The sequence below is a fragment of the Scyliorhinus canicula genome, chromosome 4, assembly GCF_902713615.1.
Source record: "Scyliorhinus canicula chromosome 4, sScyCan1.1, whole genome shotgun sequence".
Lineage (NCBI taxonomy): Eukaryota > Metazoa > Chordata > Chondrichthyes > Carcharhiniformes > Scyliorhinidae > Scyliorhinus > Scyliorhinus canicula.
The window spans coordinates 224425873-224444712 of record NC_052149.1 but is presented as its reverse complement, the minus strand read 5'-3'; the positions used below and the strand labels follow the sequence as shown (position 1 = coordinate 224444712).

At 45.7% G+C, this 18840-nt stretch overlaps 1 protein-coding gene across 5 annotated transcripts in view; it reads left to right on the top strand.

Annotated features, from left to right (window-relative positions):
- Window positions 1-18840, top strand: part of LOC119965404 (prolyl 4-hydroxylase subunit alpha-2-like) — a 153664-nt gene that overhangs the window by 49135 nt on the left and 85689 nt on the right. For all 5 annotated transcript variants that reach the window (XM_038796149.1, XM_038796153.1, XM_038796148.1 and 2 more), the window contains exons 2-4: window positions 5581-5684; window positions 13863-13959; window positions 16814-16965. In XM_038796149.1, the coding sequence (XP_038652077.1) occupies window positions 5603-5684; window positions 13863-13959; window positions 16814-16965 (331 nt within the window). In that variant the 5' untranslated portion in view covers window positions 5581-5602. The remainder of the gene's footprint in view (window positions 1-5580; window positions 5685-13862; window positions 13960-16813; window positions 16966-18840) is intronic.

The window sequence follows — 18840 nt, the reverse complement described above, 5'->3', positions numbered from 1 at the left end:
TGCAATGAAGTTACTCTGAAAATCCCCTGGCAGCCACACTCCGGCGCACTTTCGGGTACCCTGAGGGATAATTCAGCACCTAACAAGCACGTCTTTTGGACTTGCGGGAAGAAACCGGAGCACCCGGAGGAAACCCACGCAGACACGGGGAGAATATGCGACCTCCGCACAGACAGTGACCCAAGCTGGGAATCAAACCCGGGTCCCTGCCGTTGTGAAGCAATAGTGCTAATACTGTGCCACATGATAGAGTGGGGGAGTGGGCTTAGGTAGGGCTATTATTTGGCAGGCCAGGTCGGCATGCGGCCGGTGCCATGTTAGTTGGTGCGCCCGCCGCAATCGGCCATCGTGCGCATGCTCTTTCAGAGGATTGGTGTAGGCTGAATGGTCTCCTTCTGCACTGTAAGGATTCTATGGATACACTCACATGAACTGGGTAAGTCTGTTCCTATAGTAAAACATGACGATGATTTCAGGGTTTCTGTCATCTATTGAATAGTTTAGCTGTTGATGGATCTCCTCTGCCCAAGGCTAAGGAGTTGCTTTCCAGTCTTATTGGAGGTCAACAACTTTCTAAATTAAAGATTTGTCAGACTTACTTGTAATTGGAGATTTCTCCACTTGAATACTTGCAGTCATATAAGGGACTTGAGAGAATTGTACCTACATTCAAAATTTCTGTCAAGGTGGTGCAAGAACCTGGCATCATACATCAGGATTTATTTTTGATCTATTATGCAAACTTCATACCATTCTTGCTGTGCTAACTGCTGAGTTATTTACTGGAATGAGTAATGTAACTGTTTGGCGTTTTAAACTTGACTTGGAAACATCAATGTTGATAAGAAAATGACACAATACTAGATCGCCAATTTTGAAGCAATGTCTTGTGGGAGTAAAAACATTATGGCTTCATTTTAGTGGGAATGTGAAAAACCTGAGTGCTGGTAATGAGCGGAAGATTGGAGCTATGATGGTTTTGCTGGATATTTGTGGTGGAGGCGACATGAGGACCAATCACTGGATCTGCATCAATCTACCATGTTTGAATACCATCTTATGTTGTTGCATGTGACCTATTGCCAGTGCCTGTTCCGTCCAGGGAACTGGCCATTTCCACTTCTTCTATGTAGTACACCAATTAACTCCCAGAACTCTCTTTGTAATCCTCATATTTTTGCCAACAGTTCAGGACAGTCTCCAAATGAGATTGTGAATTTATTTGAATTGTTTTGATGATCTCAAGTCTTCAATACGTGCAAAATGAGTCAATAAACCATGTTTGCTTCATACAAGACTTAACCAATTAAGGCAAATGACAAAGAGATTTCTTGAAAGAGCAAGGAATACTTACCAACTCAAAGCAAGCATTTACAACTTCTTGCAGGTGATCAGTCTGCAGAAGTGTAACCATTGCAAACTCCGTCTTTGGCAGTTGTTCCTTTGCTGCTTTGAGAGTCTTCTACTCCAACTCCATCTGTAACAGCTGTTCACTAGGAGTTCTACCTTGGAAGATCTTCAATACATGACTAGCAAGGAAGACCTTCAGAACATCTACTTTTAGTCCCAAAATGCCTACTACCTTGCATAAGACTGGGGCTGGTTTAGCACAGTGGACTAAACAGCTGGCTTGTAATGCAGAACAAGGCAGCAGCGCGGGTTCAATTCCCCGAAGAGGCGCCGGAATGTGGTAACCCGGGGCTTTTCACAGTAACTTAATTGAAGCCTACTTGTGACAATAAGCTTTTATTATCAGAGTTTGGTCTGCTGTGACATGACACTTTGCCATAGAATCATGGAATCCCTACATCGCAGATGGAGGCCTTTCGGCCCATCGAGTCTGCACCTACCCTCTAAAACAGTATCTGCCTAGGTCCAATTCCCCCACCCTATAACCATAACCCCACCTAGGGGCAATTTATGATTCTAATGATTCTTATGATGGTCAGTTCACCTAACCTGCACATCTTTGGACCATGGGAGGATACCGGAGCACCTGGAGGAAACCCACGCAGGCATGGGGAGAAAGTGTAAACTCCACACAGTCAGCCGAAGTCGGAATCGAACCTCTGGCACTGTGAGGCAGCAGTGCCACCGTGTCACCCCAAATTTCTTATTGGATCCCAATTATTAAGGCAACTTTCTTTCATTAATTTAAGCAGGAATGCTATAGAACCGTTTCATGCTATCCTTTTATTCTGATTCTATGCAATACGCTATTCTTACAGTATCAAGTGTTCCATTACTTCAGTTCTTCATCAGGTCTTAATAAACTCTTAATTAGAACTTGAAGACCTTGCTTGCTAGTACCTTCATCTTTACTTTTATTACTACAAAGTCGTGAACAGAGCCCAGTCCATCACGAAAACCCATTTCCCATCCATTGACTCTGTCTGCACCACCCGCTAACTTGGGAAAGCAGGCAGCAAAATCAAAGACCCTTCCCACCAGGTTATTCTCTCTTCCAACCTCTTCCATCGGGCAGGAGAGACAAAAGGCTGAGAACATGCACAAACAGATTCAAAAACAGCTTCTTCCCCGCTGTTACCAGACTCCTGAATGACCCTCTTATGTACTGAACTGATCTCTTCATGCATCTTATCTACTGAGTAGTACTACACTCCTGTGTGCCTCACCCGATGTCTGTGTCTATGTACTTACATTGTGTTTCTATCGTATGTCCTATGTTTTATCATGTATGAAACAATCTGTCTGGACTGTACACAGAATAATACTTTTCACTGCACCTCAGTACACGTGACAATAAATCAAATCCAAATTGCACATTCTTCACACAGCAAAAATGGTTTTACATTTTTAAAGTAACACTTAGTCTTTAAACATTGTCAATTGTAACTCAATTAATGTTTGTTACTTATTCAATCATCTGGTAGCAAATTAATACATAATTCTTAATTAATACATTTGGTTAGAATCCATAGCATCCTTACTGTGCAGAAGTAGGCCATTCAGCCTTTCAAGTCTGCACCAACCCTCCAAAAAGGATCCTATCTAGGTTCGCTCCCCCTAACTCCAGATAGCCTGCACATCTTTGGGCACAAAGGGGCAATTTAGCATGGCCAATTCACCTCACCTGCACATCTTTGGACTGGTTAATACCAGAAATAACTTTTTTATTTGCTAATCTTGATTGAATTAAACAACAAACCTTATTATTGAGATAGGTTTTGGCAGAATAAAATGTTCTGAAACTTATCAATATTGGCAGGTGAATGATTCTGCCTGCTCTGAAGTTTCTCGAAACAGTAGCTTTATAAAGTATTAATCCAGGATTTTAATAATATATTTCATCAATTCACTAATTATAATTTAATAATGTACATTACTTAACAATAATGTCTGGCTTTTAATACAAAATCAATATATAGTTAATAAAGAAGAGTTACAGAATGTAAAATGACTGCGGGAAACCACACCAAGTATAAATTGGCATCCTTGACTTTGTTATACAGGATGAAAATGATTGATTTTGAAACTAACTTTGACTATCCAGGCCTACATACAATATCAAATTGGTGAATACTGCTCTAATTATTAGTCCTGTCTCATTTTCAGTCTGATCAAATTATTATAAAGGTAGATAGTTATGAGTATGCTGGTCTTAGTACAGCTCCAGTGACATAGCCCATCTTTCTTGATAGCTACGGAGTGCTGTGGTAATTACAACTTATCATGTTGTAAGATATATTTGTGATTTTTTTTTAATTTGATAAATTTAACCAGCACATATTTAGTGATGATTGTTTTTACTTTGTATTTCTAAGGCAAGGAAGTGATGTTTGTGATAATGGGCTAGATTTTGCTATGGTACAGTATCTAATAGTATCTGCTGTTAATTAGACTTATTCTTGCACCTTTCAGCTCAAAATATTTTTCCTTCCAAAGTTGTTGAAAGCACGAACCAATAACAGGGAGAACAGAGCATGTAGGACTTGAGTGAAGAGTAATCAGCAGGTTATCTTCTTAATTAAATTATAAATTTCACTATCAGTCAATGTAAGGACTGGAAAAAAGTCAGAAAGAAAAATAGAGACAATGAAACAGGAAGAAAAGTAAAAGCGAGCAAACAACCGGTACTTTTAAAATCTCAAATAACAACAAAAGGAATGAGATTCCACACTTTTAATGGTTATTTTTTAGCACCAGAGCGGTTACCTTTAAATAATTAACAACATGTGTTAAAAGGATGTGACTGGGCTTAATCTGTGATGCATTCAGTTTGTATGTCCAAAGCAAATATAATAACTTCACTCAGCGCATTTCAATGGTGAGGCAAACTGCGAGATACCCTTTTTGCAAAGCTAACAGTTCAATGGAGCATTTTGGACGACAACCTTTAGATATTGGCATTTAACTGCGTTTCTGCCCCTTGTCTGAAGTTGCTGTAGTCTTTACATATACAAAAACCCCAGCAAGCATAGCTGGTGCCACCTGGGCACCCTGGCATTGCCGGCCTTTCATCAAGGTGCCAGCCTGGCACTGCCAAGGTGCCCAGGTGGCATTGCCAGCTGTCATAGGCACTGCCAGGGTGCCAGGTTGGCACTTCCAAGGTGCCAAGCTTGCATCTTTTGTGCGTGCATGATCGGGCTGGGTTGCCCTGTGTGGGTGTTGGGGGGGGGGGGGGGTGAAGGTTAGGGTTTGGGTTGGAGGGGGAGATCATGGATCGCTTCAGTGGAGCTCTTCAGTTACAAAACGGGGCTGTGTGTGGCCTCAGCTGCGCGTTCCTCATCGGATCTCCTTATACAACGAGAGTCATGTGGAATAGCCATAGGTTTCTCGGCACTCCGAGCGCCAGGAAACATGTGGCTAAACACACTCGCTGTCGGACTTTGTTCCCATTTGGTTGAATCGAGTCCCATATATGCTTTGATTCCGGGACTAGTATTGCTGTTTTTGTCTACCAGCTGTTAGAATACACAGGTTTCACTTTTCGCAGTATCTTTTCCTGGGAGTGAACGTGGTTCAAATGTGCACACCCCAGTTCACAGGTGCAGTTGAAGCGTCTGCTATTTTCTGAGAATGCATGTGCAGTTGTGCAAGCTATTCACCCAGTTTCTTTCTGAGTAAATATTGCTTGAAGAAGGAAATTATTTTTATTTATAAAGCACCTTGACTGACTTCAAGACGACCCAAAGTGCTTTTCAGCCAATGAAATGCTCTTACTGTATCTTTTTTTTGTACAGTTGTAATGTAGAAATTAGAACAACATATTTGCACTCAGTAAACTCCCACAAACAGGAATTTGATTCTGGCCAGGTGCTCTATTGTATTGATGTTGGTTGAGGAATACATATTGGCTAGGCCAATGTTTGCTTATGGGCGCAACCTGCTATTTCTTCAAGGAAAGCCTGACCACTTCAAGATCAGAATACGAGGGCTATAAGTTTTGGATTCGCAATTATGCCTCGCACTTGGGAGCAAAGCATTTTCATGGCTGAACATCCAGGTTTGCCTCATAAGTAGATCTGAAAAGACATTACTCTGATGTACATGTAGGTATCTTGATATTTACTGCACTGAATGGTGATACCCTTATGATGCCATGTTTTAATTCTTTAGATTTTTTCCACACTCTTTGAAGATGAAGCATTGGGCTCTTTTTCTTCTGCTGGCAATCGGGTGCTATGTCTGGCAAATAGAGGCTGAATTCTTCACATCCATAGGTAAGATTTATTGGAATGTTCTTCTTTTTGGTGGAATACAAAAAAACAATTAATGTTGGGGGGCATTTCTAGAGTCTGTTTTGTATTTGACTCAAATCAAACACGACGGGTCGGAGAATAGCGGGAGGGCCTTCCCGACATTTTTCCCGACCTCCCTCTATTCTCCCCCCCAACGGCCGCCCCACGACACGAATTGCTGCTCGCCATTTTTTACGGCAAACAGCGATTCTCCCCAGGCCGATGGGCCGAGTTCCCAGGCCTTTACGGCCGTTTTCACACCTGCTCTCACCGTTCGTGAAAACGGCCGCAAAGTGCCGTCCCGGACAACCATGGCACCGATTGGCATGGCCGCACCACGGCCGTGCGCGTCAGCTGCCGTGACGCTTGGCACGCGGGCTTAGCGACGGTCGCTAAGCCCGCGATGCCGTGCTTCACGGGGCCGCACTGCTAGCCCCGCCCGGGGGGGAGAATCGGGTCCCGGGAGGGGGCGCAGAGGCTGCCGTGAAACACGGCCAGTTTCACGGCAGCCTTTACGACTCTCCGCATTTGCGGAGAATCGCGCCCGATGATCTTGAGCCTCAACAATATCCATATGCGGTCTTCATGAAAATTCACTATTTTTTGGGTGCTCTATTTTTGTTTCTAGCTGCAGGCTTCTCCATTTTGCCGTCTCATTCACTGATTTGAAAGGAAGTATGAAGGGGATTTGGAATTCATGTCTGGTGTTCTTGAGAGGATGCTTTGAAATTGGACAATGAATCTAGCCCAATAGTGTTCAGAGGTTTGACCCAGAGCAAGATCGGATTGGTTAGACACTAGTAACAACCCTCTGGATTTTGGGAGGACAAGAGTAGGTGTGGGATGGGAATTGAGTCTGTTGTCAGCGGCCCAAATATTGCTGCAGAGTCAGAACTGCTCCTCCTGACTCCATGTTCAGTCAAGAGAAAAAAGTGGACCCCGAACAGCTCCTCAAACACGGTCACAAACATTTCCCACCTTTTTTCAACCCCCCCCTGCAGAGCCCCTTAACTCATACTGTATCTTCTCCAACTGCAGGATGTCGTACAGGTCCTTCTGGGTCCTTTTTTCCAAGAAAGAGTCAAAGCAAGAGTATAAATTGTGAAGGCAGGGATTTTATTTTAATTCCCTTCAGTGTGTGAGGAATGATCCTATCGAAGACATTTTTTTGTTCATCAACTTGAAGCTGTTGTCCAGAATTTTCATTATTTGGGCAGATTTTGTGGTTCTTTTCCAAGATTTCCTGCAGAACAGAAAGCAAATAAGAAGTGAATGACACTTGTCTCATTTTGAGTGCTATTATTTTACAACCAATTAAATTAGTGAGTTGCTGCCAATTGCACCAGTGGTAAAGCACATATTAATGAACATCTGCACCTCATAAAAATCAAAAGTCTGGAGGTAATGAAAGGTAATGATAGGGGCTGATTTAGCACACTGGGCTAAATCGCTGGCTTTTAAAGCAGACCCTGCAGGCCAGCAGCACTGTTCAATTCCCATACCAGCCTCCCCAAACAAGCGCCGGAATGTGGCGACTAGGGGCTTTTCGCAGTAACTTCACTGAAGCCTACCTGTGACAATAAGCGATTTTCATTTCATTTTCAAGCACAGATGAGGGTCTCAGTGATGGGAGGAGGTGAAATAAGTGCTGAGCTGGGCAATGTTGAGAGGTGGACGTTGAGAGGTTTCGACAACGATATGGAGGTTGGGGCTCATGGAACAAGAATTCTGTAGAATGAAAAGCACAATAACAGGCTGTCAGTCCCAACTGCTTTAGATTGGTGCTCATGCTCCATCCAAGCCTCCTCCTCATCCATTCGTACAGCATGCTCCTTATTCTTTCCTGAGTTTAACTACGTTTCTGTTAAATGCATCTATGCTATTCTCCTCTACTGTTCCTCTGGGAGTGAATTCCAAGGCACTGAGATTGTGTCCAATTTTGTACAGCCAGTCCGAACAACACAGAGGAAGGAGATGGAGTAGTGACATGTTTACCTGTCTGATTTTAATTAGGGCACAATCTCTAATGCTGGGTGGGCCTTGGGCCTACGCAGTTAGCACAGGGATTGCTTGTTTCCTGGCCTGACCATTTTCGAGACACCAGGAACTGACAGGAACAACTCCTTTCATAGAATTTACAGTGCAGAAGGAGGCCATTCGGTCCATCGAGTCTGCACCGGCTCTTGGAAAGAGCACCCTACCCAAGGTCAACACCGCCACCCTATCCCCATAACCCAGTAACCCCACCCAACACTAAGGGCAATTTTGGACACTAAGGGCAATTTATCATGGCCAATCCACCTAACCTGCACATCTTTGGACTGTGGGAGGAAACCGGAGCACCCGGAGGAAACCCACGCACACACGGGGTCACACTTATTGAAAAGATCCCTTGGGAAAGTAAGTGTAATAACTTCACCAAGGCCAGTCTTCCAACACCAATCCCTTTATTGAAGTAACAAAAAAGGCCGCCACCGTGGCTTACCATACACAAGTCCAAATCCTGGGACCCATGGAGATACGCCTCCAGGTTGGAACAGTGAGTTTTAAGCTACTGCCACACATTTTCCACTGGGTGAGCTACCGCCTGCTTAATAAGGGAATTAATATTGATGATCCCTTGTGTCCCTCGTGGCCACCATAACATAAAGTTTATCATTTCAGATTCTTGGATGGATAACTTTTTTTTAAATCTCTTTACTTGTCTGACTACTCACCTTCCTCAGCAACAGTGGAGATTTTCTTTTTGAAATTATGGAGATATTTTCTGTCAAATTATCCATTCGGCTCATTTAAACATAGAAACAGAAAATAGAGCAGGAGGATGCCATTCGGCCCATCAAACATGCCCCGCCATTCATTATGATCATGGCTCTCATCCAACTCAATGGTCTGATCGCACTTTCCCCCCATCTCCTTCTATCCCCTTTGTCCTAAGTGCTAAATACCCAGACCTCACCAAGGCGCCACTTAGCACTGGCTCCAGAAACTTGGATCAGATGTGACGGAACCTCGGGGGGTCTTGCCAGGCCATTAGAGACTCATGGGTGGTCAGGGACAGGGCAGTGGAGTACCCTGCCACACCTTCTGGCAGCTGGACCCCTTGGCACTGCCAGAATGGCACCCTGGAAATGCCACCTGGCCAGGTTGGCACTTTCAATGAACGGGCCGGGGGGAGCCTTGCCCATAAGAACGGGAGTGAGGGGGGGTTTGAAGGCCTCAGAAAAGGTTGGGGGATGATCCTGAAAGCTGGGGGTTGCTAAAAGGGGGGTCTAGAGATCGGGGCAGCCTTCCAAAATGGCGCCCTATTCTGCAACGAGCTGTGCCTGCTGGTGAGATCAGCTCGCCAGTGCAGGACAGCTGCCTAAGTATGGCCTTGCGTAAGTGCTGGTGAATAGCGGAGTGAATCTCGGCGCTGCAGCTGCCGAGAAACACCTTGCTAAACGCGCCAAAAGAGGACTTGAACTATTGTCCGCTGATTTGCGGCGTATATATTTCTTCACTGGGGGTCGTTTAACTCAGCTGGCTAGACAGCTGGTTCGTGATGCACAGCCAGGCCAGCAGTATGAGTTCAATTCCCGTACTGGCTGAGGTTATGCATGAAGGCTCTGCCTTCTCAACCGTACACCTCACCTGAGGTTAAATCCCCACCAGTTAGCTCTCCCCTCAAAACGGACAGCAGCCTATGGTCTATGGCGACTTGATTTAGCATTCATTGATAATATCACTTTCACATTGTGAAATGTTAGGAATACTCATCAGTTTCCACAAGACTCCACTGTCAAATGTTAACCTCTCAAATAATTAATAAAGATCAAAGTTAGTCTCTCCCTGAGCCGTTTTTTTCTGACGTAAGTTTTCAAGGTACAATTAAAAAGGCACTTTGGCAGTGTTATATATTGGGTGAGGAGTTTTCCACCCATTCATCATCACGGGCAGTAAATTGTAATATGCATTCTAGATTTGTGCTGTTGTGTGCAGATTATATAACAGAAGCATTAATTCACAACATCTTTCTTTATTTATTCCTGGGACTTGGACATCACTGGGTAGGTCAACATCTATTGCTTATCCCCGATTGCCCTTGAGAATAGGGCAGTGAGCCGCTGCAGTCTTCGTAGCGGCTTTAATACAACTGAATGGTTTGCTGTGCCTATTCAGGGGGCAGTAAGAGTCAACCACATAAAAGTTCAAACTAGATAAAGAGGAACATTTCCTTTCCCAAGCGGCATTAGTGAACCAGTTGGGTTTTATGCAAGGTGAAGATTTTTGGTTTTCATTGCTGATACGAGGGGCAGGATTTTCTGGCCCCTCCCACTGGAGTATCTTCCAGCCCCACCAAAGGCAGACCCTCCACTGCAGGTTCCCCAGTGGCAGGGTGGCGAGCCATGTAAGGTATCCTCCGCATTGACAGGACCGGAATATCCCAATGACGAGCCGCTTTCACTGCCGGGAAACACACCATGAGGTAGGGAGGTGGGGCTGGAAAATCCCACCTTCAGTTTTTATTCCAGATTTGTTTCATTAAGGCACCAGCAAATGGATATTGCCGATGATCGGGAGATGCTGACAAATATACTCTGCTGCAGGCATGTTTCAGTCTCCTGGTTTTATTGGTGCAGTTTCAAAGCTCAGCACTGTGCAGAGTAATAGAGGCTGCTCAAAACCACAGTTAAAAATACAGACCTTGGAACTTGTCTGGCTGGCAAGCTTTCAACACTCTGAACAGTGAAATAAAAAAGAACTTGTTTGTTTTACCTTTAAACGCAGTCTGGATCGTAGTCCTCTCAATCAGTCTGGAGAGCCAAAGAGCTTTCCACTGAAACATGAGTAACATTCAACTGGCTGCACTAGGTAAGAATATCATGTACTATCGTCGAGAACATCCCCATAGCAAGACTGCCTGGAGATAAACAGGTTTCTTTGTGGCAACACCCAAAATAGGTGTTAACCCTTGAAAAAGATTATCGAAATTTACGCTTAAATTGCCTTCAGTGCAAGTTATGTCTCCATGATCATTTGCGTTTGTTTCAAAATATAATACTAGAATCAGACCCTGTCCACAGATCTGAACATGTACCCAGGACAAATGAATCACCTTCGGGAGTTTTCATGAATTGTAATGTTTGCCATCCTTTGAGGAGGCTGTGGTAATGAGGATGTGGGAATGAAGCTGAATCTTTTGAGCGAAGAATATCGATAGGTACATTTTCAAATCTTTTTAATGTACATTTTTCAGTTTACTAAGAAATTGACTACTGCACGCCAATGTGATGAGCAACTAGGCTGGTACAATCTTTTAAAGCCGTTGTCAGTAGCTTATGTGTGAAGCTGACAGTTGGTGCGTTGATACGGTGACTAAAAATATTTTTTTGTTGTGATAAACCCATTTGCAGTTGTAGCCATCAAATTTTACCAAGGTACTGCTCTTAAATAATAAATAAATGGCAGGATTTTCTGGCCGTTTACACTGGTGGGATCCCGATGCTGGAGAGGGGTGTGTACCACAGGAAGCCCTGTTGGCAACGGCTAGCCCAGAAGATCCTGCTGCCAGCCACTGACGAACCGCCGTTCCCTGCTACAGAGCCGCGGAGGGGAGGAAAATCCCACTCAAAGAATGTTCGTGAAGCAAATTTTTTAAAAATACATTGACCGATTATATTGATTCTTTCTTTTTGTGTGCTTTGCTGGCTAGGGCAGTCTACCCAGAGTTGCCCTTGAGAAGGTGGTGGTGAGCCGCTTCTTGAGCTGCTGCTGTCCCTGAGGTGCAGGTACACCCACAGTGCTGTTAGGAAAGGAATTTTGGGTATCTGCTGCTCTTGTCTTTCTGGATGGTAGCAGTCGTGGAATTGGAAGGTGCAGCCTAAGGAACCTTACTACAGTGTATTTTGTAGATGGTACAGAAGGTTGCCCACTGTTTATTGGTGATGGATTTAATGTTTGTAGAAGGGATAGCAATCAAGCGGACTGCTTTGTCCCGGATGGTTTTGACCTTCTTGAGGCTTTGTGGAGTCAGGAGGTGAGTTATTCGATGCAGGATGCCTAGCCTTTGACCTGCTCTTGCAGCCTCAGTACTTATATGGCTAGACCTGGTCCAGATTCATTGTAAGTTTTGCATCAAGTGATATTTAAATGCATTGAGTGGAAATGTGCTGGAGGAAAACAAAATCACTTTTTCGAATGGTCACAATTTTGGTTGCATATTGCATGCAGCTCACTGATTGCACTCTCAGTAGAAACTCAATCCCACAGATATCTGGGGTTATTCCCAACTTCTTTATTCTGCCTCCACCACACTTCCAGGCAATGTATTTCAGATCCGAACCATTCGTTGTGTAAAAAGGTTTTTTTCTTGCATCTCATTTTTTTTTTTGAACATTACAGCGCAGTACAGGCCCTTCGGCCCTCGACGTTGCGCCGTCCTGTGAAACCCTTCTAAAGTCCCTCGACACTATTCCCTTGTCATCCATATGCCTATCCAATGACCATTTGAACGCATTTAGTGTTGGCGAGTCCACTACTGTTGTAGGCAGGGCATTCCACGCCCTTACTACTCTCTGAGTAAAGAACCTCCCTCTGACATCTGTCCTATATCTATCGCCCCTCAATTTAAAGCTATGCCCCCTCGTGCTGGACATCACCATCCGAGGAAAAAGGCTCACGATGTCCACCCTATCTAATCCTCTGATCATCTTGTATGCTTTAATTAAGTCCCCTCTTAACCTTCTCTCTAACGAAAACAGCCTCAAGTCCTTCAGCCTTTCCTCATAAGATCTTCCCTCCATACCAGGCAACATTCTTGTAAATCCGCACTGTACCCTTTCCAATGCTTCCACATCCTTCCTGTAATGTGGCGACCAGAACTGCACACAATACTCCAAATGCGGCCGCACCACAGTTTTGTACAACTGCAACGTGACCTCATGGCTCCGAAACGCAATTCAACTACCAATAAAAGTTAACACACCGTATGCCTTCTTAACAACCCTCTCAACCTGGGTGGCAACTTTCAGGGATCTATGGACATGGACACCGAGATCTCTCTGCTCGTCCACACTACCAAGAATCTTACCATTAGCCCAGTACTCTGCCTTCCTGTTATTCCTTCCAAAATGAGTCACCTCAGACTTTTCTGCATTGAACTCCATTTGCCACCTGTCAGCCCAGTTCTGCAGCTTATCTATGTCCCTCTGTAACTTGTAACATCCTTCTGCACTGTCCACAACTCCACCGACTTTAGTGTCATCTGCAAATTTACTCACCCATCCTTCTACGCCCTCCAGGTCATTTATAAAAATGACAAACAACAGCGGCCCCAAAACAGATCCTTGTGGCACACCACTAGTAATTTGTTTCTTTCACCTTAAATCTGTTGCCTCTCGTTCTCGAGCGGGGCCAGATTTTCTCTCCCGACACTGTCCAGCCCACTTATGGTTTTAAACATCTCAATCAAAACTTCTCTCAACACCAAGAGAGTGAGCTGGCACATCAAATGGATCTCTATTGAAGCAAAGTCCAAAACGCATGGACTAACTTCTCAGTCTGTGTGTCCATAGGCAGATTGTGCATACAATTGCCAACACATACATCCTACCTTCAATTGATCTGTCATTTGGGCATCAATCGAATCATTGAACACTAAAACCCCCTTTCGATACCCCATTGGTAAAAGGCCACAGGAAGTGGAAAAAGGCCCGAAGCCAAAGTGGATAAAAGTTGGCATTCAGGTCCCCTCGGCAGCGAAGACTCGGCTTGGGAGAAGATCATAGAAGGAAGGAATAAAGGAAGAGACTGCCAGCGAGAACCACCTTCGTGAAGGTGGACCAGAGGAATGCAGTGATCAAATCGTAGCCCTACCAAGACATCTTTGCGGGAGTATACACTGATCTTGGGTACCTCTAGAGTATATTTTGTGGGTAATTTCTAGTTTAATTGTGTGAAATAAATATTGTTGAACTTGAATTGTGTATGTGGTTTGTTCTCGTTATTAAAGACACCCGGGTAAAACCTTTGCCAAAGCAAACTGGTCAAAAGTATCTGAGAGTTTGCAGCTACAACAATATTATTTGTGTATTTCATTATACACATCTAAGGGTTTAAGTGTTAGAGTATTGACACTCTTCAATTAACTTTCTTTGAAATATTTCCTCTTTCTTTCAGGTCAGATGACAGACTTAATTTATGTGGAAAAAGACCTGGTGAAATCTCTCAAAGAATACATAAAAGCAGAAGAGAATAAATTAATAGAAATTAAAAGGTATTGACTGGAAATCTGCTGCAATCCAATTTTAGTATTATGATGACTTAGCAACTGCTTACTTCCTTATAACCTGCTGAAGATATCCCTCGTTCATACTTAATGAGATGAGGATTGATCCTGTACCTCCCATTGTCACCATTCCCTGCAGATGTCACCTTATAATACGTACTTTTTAAAGTTTATAATATTCATAGTTAAAAGAGCAGCTGAACTAAGTTACTTGAGGCTAGAGTTGAAGCTCATTTCCCAAGTAAAGCAGACTGAGCTTTCAACTTTGTATTTGACTGTCACGACGCCTGAACATCCGAGGAGTGAATAGCAATCACATTTGGATTGCCATTCTGCTCCTTTCTACTTCTGCGGGAATAGAACTGCACATTTCACGCCTGCTCTGCCAATTCGGGCGAGGTGAGAAAAGTACAGTGCAGTGGATTCCTGCAACCTACAGTATAATGCAGGAGAGTCGGATAAAAGGAGACCATGCACCCTTTTTACGGCACCAGCTGCACTAAAGCAGATAAGTTTAAAAGGTCCTGGCCTCTGAGAAGTCAGGGAGAGGGAAAGTGTGAAAGGTAGGTGGGAGAAGGTTGACTAGGTGGGGGATTGGGGGGAGCAGTAGGGTGGGTCCAGGAGGGGGGTGGTCAGAGGGGTTGGGAAGTTAGTCGGCGGTGTAGTTGAGGGGGTTTGGGAGGGTTGTCAGTGGGGGTGATGGGGGATGGTCATTATATTAATCCCAGAGTTGAAAATGGTTTTAGTTCCTCTGACATTTCTCACGTAACAATTCTGCTCAGATTTTCGAGACCAATCAAAGTCTCGGATTTAAATCGGAGTATCAGATGGATCCGAGTACAGGATAATTATCCATCGAAAGTTTGAACTGCCCGGGCAATTCCCATGCAATCCATGTGCATCTTCTGGGGTACCTCGGGGACAGGTCATCCCAGACTTCGGAAGTTATGGTTCATGTCCCTAAACTTGGTTTATTAGATGCTGCTGGCTCAAGGTGTCTAAAATTAAAAACTTTTCTTCTTAGTGTTTATTTCCTTCACACTGCTGAGCACACGCAGGTTTATGATGGAAGTAGGGTGGCGCAGTGGTTAGCAGTGCTGCCTCCTGGCTCCGAGGACCCGGGATGGATTCTGGCCCGGGTCACTGTCCATGTAGAGTTTGCACATTCTCTTTGAGCGGGATTCTCCGACTCCCCGCCGGGTTGGAGAATCGCCAGTGTGGGGGGGGGGCGCAAATCCTGCCCCGCACTTCGACGCCGGCTGCCGAATTCTCCGGCGCCAGTTTTCGGGCGGGGATCGCGCCGGTCGGGGACCGTTGGCAGCGGCCCCCTGGCAGTTCTCCGGGCCCCGATGGGCCAAGCGGCCGCCCGTTTTTGGCCAGTCCTTCCGGCATGAATTGGACATGGTCCATCCCGGCGGGACCTAGCTTGTCGGCCATCTAGTGGGGTCCTCGGGGGGGGGGGAGGGCGCATGGGGGTTCCGCCCGTGGCAGGAGGCTCCCCACAGTGGCCTGGCCCACGATCGGGGCCCACCGATCTGCGGACGGGCCTTTGCCATGGGGGCACTCTTTCCCTCCGGGCCGGCCTCTGTAAGGCTCCACCATGGCCGACGCGGTGAATAAACGCCCTGCGCATGTGCAGTAAACATGCCGGCGGTTCTGCTCATGCACCAGAGCATGCTGGCAGTCCTGCACATGCACCAATTCACGCCGGCCGGCGGCGGCCTTTCGGTGCCGGTTGCCATGGCGCCAACCCCTCCAGCGCTGCTCTAGCCCCCGGAAGTGCACAGGATTCCTCAACTTCTGGGCAGCCTGATGCCGGAGTGGTTCGCGCGGCTGTTTGCTCTGGTACGGACCGCCCCACCATATGTGGGAGAATCCCGCCCCTCGTGTTTGCGTGGGTCCCCCCACAACCCAAATATGATGTGGAGATGCCGGCGTTGGACTGGGGTGAGCACAGTAAGAAGTCTTACAACACCAGGTTAAAGTCCAACAGGTTTGTTTCAAACACGAGCTTTCGGAGCACGGCTCCTTCTTCAGGTGAATGGAAAGGCTTGTTCCAGAAATGTTTATATAGACACAGTCAGAGATGCCCCGGAATGCGAGCACCTGTATGAAGTAAATCCCACTGACAGATACCGAATGCTGCACAGAAAAATGACTGGTTATTTTAAACTTTGAACCTGAACTATTTTAACTTGTCCATCAGCCGTATTGTACAAATATGTGCAGGGTAGCTGGATTGGCCACGTTAAATTGCCCCTCAATTGGAAAAAAAGAATTGGGCATTTTAATTTTAAAAAGAGTTTTATGACATAAGTGAAATCATCATTTTATGCAGATAAGACTGCTATCTTATAACTTTGTCACAGCAGTGCGGTGGCGCAGTGGTTAGCACTGCTGCCTCACGCCGCCGATCTGGGCCCTGGGTCACTGTCCATGTGGAGTTTGCACATTCTCCCCGTGTTTGCGTGGGTTTTGCCCCCACAACCCTAAGATGTGTCAGGTAGGTAGATTGGCCACGCTAAAATTGCCCCTTAATTGGAAAAAATTAATTGGGTTCTCTGAATTTATGTTAAAAAATCTTATAACTGTGTCACTATCCAAGGTCTCTTGGAAATTATTCAGTCAGGGTGCTACAATGCAGTTTATACGGAGGCATTGAATAAACCCTCGCCTTTTCAAAGTTGCAATTGGAGATGGCTCATACCGCACCATGGAGAACTAGTGAGTCTCGTCCCTACTAGGGGTTTAACAAAATGAAAGTAGTCTTTTGTGGGATACAATTTTCGGTGGAATTACAATTTCCCATCCTAAATTATAGTGCCTCATGTTACATTCCTAGTTGGGCTGAAAAGCTTGATCAACTGACACACACCTCAACCTCTGACCCAGAAGGATATCTTGGTCATCCAGTGAATGCATACAAACTCATGAAACGGCTGAACACTGATTGGCTAAAACTGGAGAGTTTGGTTCTGCAACAGACTTCAGATGGTAAGTACATTCCCTTTGTCTGAAGGAAAGGCAATAGGGGTATTATTTCCGGGGCATTTTTATTTTGGGGTATTCTTAACCATGTGGAGAGTGATAGCTATAAATTCTGTGAGGTATATGGTCTTGGGGATTATGTTATGCGATCGATGTGATAATTAACACACTTTAGGACAGATGCTAACTCCTTGCTGGCAGTGAGGCCATTTCCCTTGACATCAAAATTCATTGAGGTTATCATTTAAGTGTTAGGGTCCAATGACATCATTCGGACCCTGCTGAATATTTTAATTACTGCCAGAAATGGAGGCTCCAGTAAAATCTGGCGACTGGCAGGATCATGGCTCGGAGAGGCACAGGTAACTTGGTATTTACATTGTTTTTTAAAAGTTTCCATGTGGACCAGGTGGGGCAGGAGTGCTCTTCCTGGCCTGACTAAAGGAAACCTTGGATCTCTGCTGCTCTGGCTTCCCATCTCCCTCCCTGACCCTGAGTGCCCTGAGTGCCCTCTGAGTGCTCCCCCAAGTTAGAGATTTACTGCTGGGCTCCTGGTGCCAACCTCCTCATTATTCCCATCTGGATTTGGGCTGAGTTCAATTGAAAACATTTAATAGTGGCCTGAGAGTGAAAATCCACCAGACCTTTTTATGCTGTAGGCCGGTCAATTGTCCCCCTGCCTTCAGACTCTGCCTGCTCCACTTGCAATTCCAGTTAAAATTGATGATAAGGTGTCAGTTTTGTAATGGCCTGTCTTCAGGATCCAGGATCCAGATGGCCTACTTAAAATAACCTGCATTTGTGCAGCAGCTGTAAAATAAAACACATCCCAGGGTGCTTTGCAGAGAACAGATGAAAGACCAATCGGTAACAATTGGAGTCAAAATTAGAGGTGAAGAATAGTGAGGAGACAGTGGTGGAGAAAAGACCAGGAGGAAAAGACCAGTTCAAATTGTCAAATCTTTCAAGGCACACAAGACCAGTTTGGACGAGTTTAACTGCCTTCCATTTCCAAGTTTTAATGGTTTTTTCTTTTTGTAAGACATGGAAAGAGACAATGGCAGAGTCTTAGAGGGAGCAATTGGAACTGGAGACTAAAAACTTGAAGTGATAGATTTTGAGAGTTTTTCAAAGCTGGAAAGATTAAGGGCGAGATTCTCCGCACTCCCGACGGTGCGGAGAATAGCGTGGCTCGTAAAATTTTACGGCCACGCTGTTCCGACGCCCTCCCGCTATTCTCCCCCCCCCCCCCCCCCCACGCCCGACTCCCGATACGAATCGCTGCCGCCGTATTTTTACGGCCAGCAGCGATTCTCAGCTGATCGATTGGCCGAGTTCCCAGCCCTTTACGGCTGTTTTTACGAACGGCAAACACACCTGGGGCGAGATTCTCCGACCCCACGCAGGGTCGGAGAATCGGCGGGCAGCGGCGTTATTTCCGCTCCCGCAGGGTTTTTAAATCTCCCACCGGCCAAAAACCGGCGTTGTGCAAATCCCGCCGGCAGCCTCTGAAAACAGCTGGCGCCGGCGGGATATCATTATATTTTCAGAGTCCACAAATCTCCGGCCCGGATGGGCCGAAGTCCCGCCGACATGGCCACGGGTCACGTCGGCGAAAATCACAGTTGCTTTAAAACGGCGTCAACCATTGATGATGGTTGACGCCGTTCAGTGTCGGGGGGTGGGTTGCGGCATGGGGGGGGGGTGGGTTGCGGCATGGGGGGGGGGGTGGGTTGCGGCATGGGGGGGGTGGGTTGCGGCATCGGGGGGGGTGGGTTGCGGCATGGGGGGGGTGGGGTTGCGGCATGGGGGGGTGGTTTGAGGCATGGGGGGTGGGTTGCGGCATGGGGGGGGTTGGTTTGCCACATCGGGGGGTGGGTT